Below are 7,303 nucleotides of genomic sequence, written 5' to 3'. Positions count from 1 at the left end.
TCCACCACCTTGAATTCGTCAATGCGTCAAACTTTCATGTACATTGGACTTGAGCTTATCCCATGAGCACTGCTGCTACTCCAAAGACTCCATGTGACTTCACCTGCAACTTGTAGTCCCCTCTTTTCTTGACCACAGTCAACACTCGAGCAAAATTAAGTTCCTTGTTACTTTAGTTTGTGCTCCCCAACTTCCAGAGTATCAGTCCAACGCCATCACACACCGATCACTGACCTGCGTGAAAGTGAACAACTCACATATTGGGTGTCACACATAAGAGTTACCTGAACTCAACATCACCGCTCCTTTCTTGACCGTCTGTCTGAAACTTGAAGGAATTTCACCATTGCTTGTAGTCATTCCGAGTCAAATTCACAGTTGTCTCACCACATGTATGACCGCCAGAGCCCTGGCCCGTCTCCATGCCCCGTGCGTGCCGCACGCCTTGCCGCTATTACCGCGTCGAGCCTCCGCTGTCCCGGTCGAGTCTCAAGGGCCGCAGACCCACACCACTCAACCCCCACTGCAGAGTACCACCGATCATCACCGACCGATGACGAGTTTCACGCTTTTCATCAGACCACTGGGCTCCAGTCCGAACTACGTGTCACTCGCTTTTTTTCCCATCCGCTGAATAGGCTTTGATTTTCTAGATCCTTACACCGTAGCCCCTCAATCCAGCTCCACCTTCAACATGACTCCATGGTAGATGATCAATCCACTCCTGCGCCTCATCGACTTCAAGCTCCGTGTATACACCACCTTGAATCAATCCCGCGCCATAGTCTTGTCGAAGCCGCACAAGCCTCGGGCATGTGCACCACGTGTTTCCACGCCCAGAAGTCGGTCACCATCAGCATCACACTCCTATGTTGTTGTTGCCGATCCCATCACCGTCTTCTGTACCAACCGACTTGTGTCGATCCCGTCAGACTGTCCAGTCCGACCCAGCCGAATATATCCGACTGCAACGACACGCTCCAGACTCCTCATCCATACACAGAAGTGTACCAGCAAAGAAAACCCAAAGCACAATCCTTCATAGCCTTCCCGCGTGAACACCAAAGGAGATTAACAAAGCAAGCCAAACTCCTAATTGACCACACGTACGTAGCTGTTGAACGAGCTTCTCTATTTCTTTCATGATAGCATCCCGGTCTGACTAGGCCTTTGTGCCGTATTTTTTTTCTCAAACAAATCACGCCTTGTTTCAATCGGCCCTGCACAGCACACACATCTTGCCCAGCGGCTCCCTTGTGCCACGCCTGCAACTCAGCTGGCCTGCTTCGTGGGCCGCTCACGGGCCGGCTTGCCCACCAGTGCACGGTGCCTGTCGATAGTGCCGCCTGGCCGCTACCTCCTGTAGCGCTGCAGCTGCGCCTGCTGCGTGACCTAGCCGCCGATTAGATCTGTTGCTGTACGAACTCGTCAAAAACTTTTCTGATTGCTGTCAACAACCGCTTTGATCGAAACCCGCAACTGCTTTTCACCGTTTTGACTGCTTTTGATCTTTCCGTTGACCTCCACGAGCAACTTCGATCTCACTGCAGACATCTGGCAACCCTCGCAGCCGCTCCATCGATCACACGTTGACATCCTCTAAATCAACAATCCAACCTTCAAATAACCTAGCTCATGATACCACTTGTTAGAATAAATCCGAGGCATACCGTCGATCATGCGAGGACCAAGCAATCACACGAGCACGACACCGAGATTTGTTAACGAGGTTCACCGATATGGCTACATCCCCGGGGCATGATTACGGGCGCTCCTCCCCGTGACACCGTCACAATACCGCACACCGGCCACCCGGGTGCCGGCACACGCCGCCGGCTCCCCCTTGCGCGCCTGTGCTATTATGTTGGCATATGTTACATCATGTGTCTACCCTCGCTATATAAGAGAGGCCTAGGATACAAGTGTCTTATTAGGACACAACTCCATATCCTATCTAAACACAATACAACTCAGAGTTCAACTGTAACCTACCTTGTACACTATATTCGACACAACTCTAACATGATAGATGTATGCTTTAAGATGAAGCTGAGGGAGAATAGATGGATCAGACAAATCGAAGTAGAAACGCTCGTTCCACACCGGGTTCAGATCTTTCTCCTTGACAGTCTTGCGGTACCGGAAATTATCAAAGGCAATCTCAACAAAAGTACTTGCAGAACCCTGCTCATCCATGGGCGCGAGGTCATAAGCGCTTACAACCTCCACACACAACCACACTGGTTTGTTCTTGCCATACGACCACGATACATACAACCATATTGGTGCTGAATACAAGCTGGCAATCTGAGCTCTGCTGTAGCCTCCATCGATGAAGTCAGAGTGAGTTCCCCACTTATATAGTAGGAGTAATTTGAACGCCTCTAGATAATCAGAGAGGCGCAGGAGTGATGCGCTATAGAATCCGACGAATCTGTCAGCACCACCTTCGAGAATAACCACGCGAAGATTGGATAGATCCAACATCTCGAAGTAGTCACACAGCTTCCACAGCCTCCCAAAAAGCTTCAGACTTTGAAGCGTGGGAATGCCTTCTTGGGCAGATTCATTGACGTTGTAAGCATGTCTTTCAAGAGAAAGAACTTGAAGCAGGTCGACGTAGAAGCTGTGATTCCACACAGGGTCCAAATCCTTAAGCTCGACACAGGCCCTGCAACAGCCTTGGGCAGATTCGTTGAGAGAAAGAGCACTATGACTTGAATGGTTGGGCAGGGCTGAGTACAGGTGCTGGTTCCACTCCGGGTCCAGATCATCCTTAAGCTTGGCACAGGCACTGCAACAGCCTTGGACAGATCCGTTGAGAGTAAGAGCAGTATGATTTGAAAGCTTTAGCAGGGCAGAGTATAGGCGCTGGTTCCACTCCGGGTCCAGATCCTTAAGCTTGACACAGGCACTGGAAGAGCCTTGGGCAGATTCGTTGAGAGGAAGAGTGCAAGGAATTGAAAGCTTGAGCAGGGCGGAGTACAGGCTCTGGTTCCACACCGGGTGCAGCGGGTCCGGATCCTTAACCGCCTTGGGCAGATTCGTTGAGAGAAAGAAGGCAAGAATTTGAAAGCTTGAGCATTCTGGAGTACAGACGCTGTTTCCACACGGGGTCCAGGTCCTTAAGCGCCTTAAGTGGATTCCTTGGGAGAAAGAGAAGCGCAAGGACAAAGCTTGAGCAGGCCGGAGTACAGGCGCTGGTTCCACACCGGGTCCAGATCCCCCAGCTTGACCACCGTGCGGGCCCAGCAGTGTCGCCATTTGCGTTAGCTTCAGATGGAGTAGTCGTAGGCATCTGACCACGCACAACTGCCACAATGATTGATTTGGATTTTGAGCAACAAAAAAGCCAACCGATTTGTACAACGAAGAAAAACAGGGGGGGTGAAATCTCTGACGGAACAATCAAATTAATGAAGCAAGTTAGGTTTTGTTACCACCGTAGGGGACGAATCCACTGTCCGGATCCGCCCGTGCTTGCCCAGCAGAGCGGATCGATCGATCTCCGGAGAAAAGCGCGTCGAGATTGGGTAAAGCAGAGTGGTTGTTGACCAACCCAGTAACGGGGAACGGAGCGCAGGGAAGAAGAGAGGGACGCCCTGCAGCAGCCGCACTTTTTAAACAGTTTGTCTAATTCACATCTAGATATTTTTTAAAGGAGATGTCACATCTAAGCTCCTACAAATATATAATTCAGCAACAAGAAACAAAAAAATTAGAACAAAAAAAACTAGAATAAAAAAAAGACCACAAACAGAGTGGACATCAACTTAGAGTGGACATCAGTTTTTTGTTGCAGCACCGTCGTGTGCGCCTCCGCACTGCCGGCTTGCCCCCTCTCGTGCTGCAGCTGTTGAGATTGCAACACGGCTAGCTGTGAAAGCTCCATCTTCTTCTACGGTTTGCACCTCTCCATCGGCCAGTCCCAGCACGTAGTCGTCATGGTTGCAGCATCCGCAGTGTCACCGCCTACGCTCGCGTACGTCGGCATCCACCGCCGTGTTCAGCAACAAAACGGATTATAGCTCGGCAATAAACAAATACTGTTCTAGCAAAAAACATCATGGTTTCAGCAAAAATGTGCCGGCCATGACGGACGCAAACAAAAGAATATCGCCGGATCAAACAATTTTTTGCCGGTTGTAGCAAAACAAAAAGATGGTCATGTGTGGATGCAACTTTTTGCCAGCCCAGTTCCAGTCAAAGAAAATCGCCCGTTCTAGCACGGAATGCCTCTGTCTCTATCACCGGCGTCTGATGGTTGCCAGCATCGGCAAATTGGTGTTGGTCGTAACACCGCCATAGCCATTTCGGCTACTACGTCGTGGCTCGTCGCAGCGCAGGCTGATACGTCTCCAACGTATCTATAACTTTTTATTGTTCCATGCTATTATATTATCTATCTTGGATGTTTTATATGTATTTATATATTATTTTATATTATTTTTAGGACTAACGTATTAACCTAGTACCTAGTGCCACTTGCTGTTTTTTTTCTTGTTTTTGGCTTTTACAGAAAATCAATATCAAACAGAGTTCAAACGGAACGAAACTTTTTGATGATTTTTCTTGGACAACAAGACACCCACAAAGCTTCTGGAGGAGGCCGGAGGAGCCACGAGGAGGCCACAAGCCTTCTGGCCGTGCCCCCGGGGGAGGGGGGCTCAGGGCTTGTGGGCCCCTCGGAACTCCCCTAACCCTAACTCTAGCACTATATATTCCCAAATATTCCTCCTACACTAGAGGGCACATCAAAAATACTTTTCCGCCGCCGCAAACTTCTGTTCTCATGAGATCGCATCTTGGGGCCTTTTTCCGCACTCCGCCGGAGGGGGATTCGATCGCAGAGGGCCTCTACACCAACTTTACCGCCCTTCCGATGATGTGAGTAGTTTACAACAGACCTATGGGTCCATAGCTAGTAGCTAGATGGCTTCTTCTCTCTCTCTCTTTGGTCTTCAGTACAATGTTCTCCTTGATGTTCTTGGAGTTCTATTCGATTAGCTTGGTGGTCTTCTTTTCGAGTAGCCAAGGCAATTGAAGCACCTCGAGTGGCTGGGCTTCCAGAACACCGTATGACGCTTGCATTTAAAGTTTATTTCTTAGGTTGGTGTTATTCAGGTTCTGTTTTCATATATTTTTAACAGTGCAATGCATTCCCTTGTGGGCTTATCAGCTTACCAATTTCTGACTTAGGTTTTTTTATGTGCTATGCTATCCTGTAGATGAACCGAACACATGCATAATTTTGCACATCATTTCTTCCTCAAATAACTTCTCAAGGTTTGTACTATGGTCCATATCGTATGTACTATGTAGAATTCTTTATGCAAAACTTGACTAATTGAGAATTTTAACATGTTTGTAAGACCATATTGATCTATTTCTATGTGATGTTGGTAATTAGTTAGAACATTGACATATTATATTTCTTATCAAAAACAATTTAGGGGTGGACCACCCTGTTCTCAGATGCTAGCTCTGCCACTGTTAAAAAGGTCAAAGAGAGTTGCCCCGTTAATTAGCGGAAACCCGAGCGAAAACCGGTACAACACGTCCACAATGAAGGGTCGGCACACGGCTGACCTGGCACCTACAAGACCCACCCACACACCACTGAGGAAAGGACTCCATCGAGGTTGCTAGCAATGTCATCGTCATCACCTCTCCCCGAGCTGGCGACTCCGACTTCGCCGCAGACGACCCATCAAGACCACTCCGAACGAACGGTACACGAGAACCTTGTCTGCCAAAGCCAAACAATCGGCCGCAGGCGTCGAGGATGAGGCAGCTCCGACTTTGATGACGAGCTTCGCAGGAGAAAAGGAGCACACCTTGCACCGACAAAGTCTGATCTGCCCATCGCATGGCATCATTGTCGCAGTACCGTCCCGCAACACCGCATCTCCGACTTCGCGCTCAAGAAGATGCCAAACGGTCAACGACAAAGGCAAGCCACGACCCTGTTCATCTTGCAACCATCATCGTCGCCACACAAGTCGCAACGCCACTTCCACATCACCAGTCAAGCACATGCCGACCATGATGTCATGCATGTCCAGCCCTGAGGAAGTGTAGGAGGGATCAAGGTCTTCAAGACAGTGCCCCCGAGAGGGAGAGCGACGTTGAAGACGCCGCCGCCGCCCGATCCAACATGAGGATATTGGCTTTCACATGAAGAACTCGGTCTAAGAGAAGAGGATTCGCCGATCTCCTTGTTGGCGCCTCCAAGAAGGATAGCGATGCCCACAGGCGTCGCCACCGCCGGCCAGCAAGCACCGGCCAGACTTTCGCCCTTCTGCTTGGAGTATTTGAGTACTGATGTGAAACACGAAATGAGTGTTTAAAGTACGAAGGGAAACACAAAATGAGTGTTTAGAGTATGAAGGAAAAGGGAAGTCTTGATAAGTATTCCCTCAGTCTCAAAATAAGTGTCTCACCTTTAATAAAATTGTGTACTAAAGTTAGTATATTTTAGGACGGAGGGAGTATATATCAGGCACGACATTCAATATAAAGTTTGAGAAACTTTGATCATAAAAAAATATACTTTATTCACACGTGGTCTTGGTATCAATGAAAACTTATAGTGAAAATTTCTAGCCCTTTCGCATGTATTATCTAGAGAACAACAATCATAGTGTTAGGATGCTTTTCTTATGGTTAAAAATGATGATGAATCTTCTGGACTTGATTGGAGCACACGCTACAAAATAATCAAGGGGGTTTGCTTTGGTTTATGTTACCTCCACGAGTAAACAGATAAGCCTATTATTCACCTTGACTTGAAGCCTGCGAACATATTGCTCGATGATGATATGGTGCCGAAAATCACCGACTTTGATCTGTCAAGACTGCTTGATAAACAAAAAACTGTTTGCACTTCATCTGTGATGGAACATTGTAATTATGTGCTTTCATTACAATCACTTTAACACTCCAAAATTGTATTCATGGTGTGATCCAGTGGTTACATGTCACCAGTATTTTTACATGAAGGCGAATCCTAAAATTGGCTAGCAATTGGTTGGCGCCTAGCATATCTTAGGGCATCTCCAACGTGGATTCGTACTCCACCCTCATCTGTCTGGATGAGACTGTCTCTACATTTTCAGGCCGTGAACACCTATTATGCCCCCGTTTTGTGCCTGGACAGGATGAACTTCAGAATCCCCTACTCTGCCATCAAGTGAAGGAAGAAAAAGAAGACTCCACGGAGACATCCTGGCTCATCAAAAAGTCATGCAGGTCCGGTCCACAACCCTTCTCTCAGTCCATGGATAAAGAGGGAAAAACAGAG

General features: G+C 48.1%; 1 protein-coding gene across 1 annotated transcript; it reads right to left on the bottom strand.

The window, feature by feature from the left end:
* Positions 1-1,847: 1,847 nt before the first annotated feature.
* Positions 1,848-3,567, bottom strand: LOC123042844 (uncharacterized). Its single transcript, XM_044465218.1, has 2 exons — positions 3,441-3,567; positions 1,848-3,312 (listed from the first exon to the last, which is right to left on the bottom strand). The coding sequence occupies exon 2, from the start codon at positions 3,262-3,264 to the stop codon at positions 1,978-1,980; it is 1,287 nt and encodes a 428-aa protein (XP_044321153.1). The 5' UTR covers positions 3,265-3,312; positions 3,441-3,567; the 3' UTR covers positions 1,848-1,977.
* Positions 3,568-7,303: the final 3,736 nt, after the last annotated feature.

The sequence above is a fragment of the Triticum aestivum genome, chromosome 2B (genome assembly GCF_018294505.1).
Source record: "Triticum aestivum cultivar Chinese Spring chromosome 2B, IWGSC CS RefSeq v2.1, whole genome shotgun sequence".
Classification (NCBI taxonomy): Eukaryota; Viridiplantae; Streptophyta; class Magnoliopsida; order Poales; family Poaceae; genus Triticum; species Triticum aestivum.
Note: the sequence above shows the minus strand (reverse complement) of the source record. Positions and strands in the feature narration are given on the sequence as shown.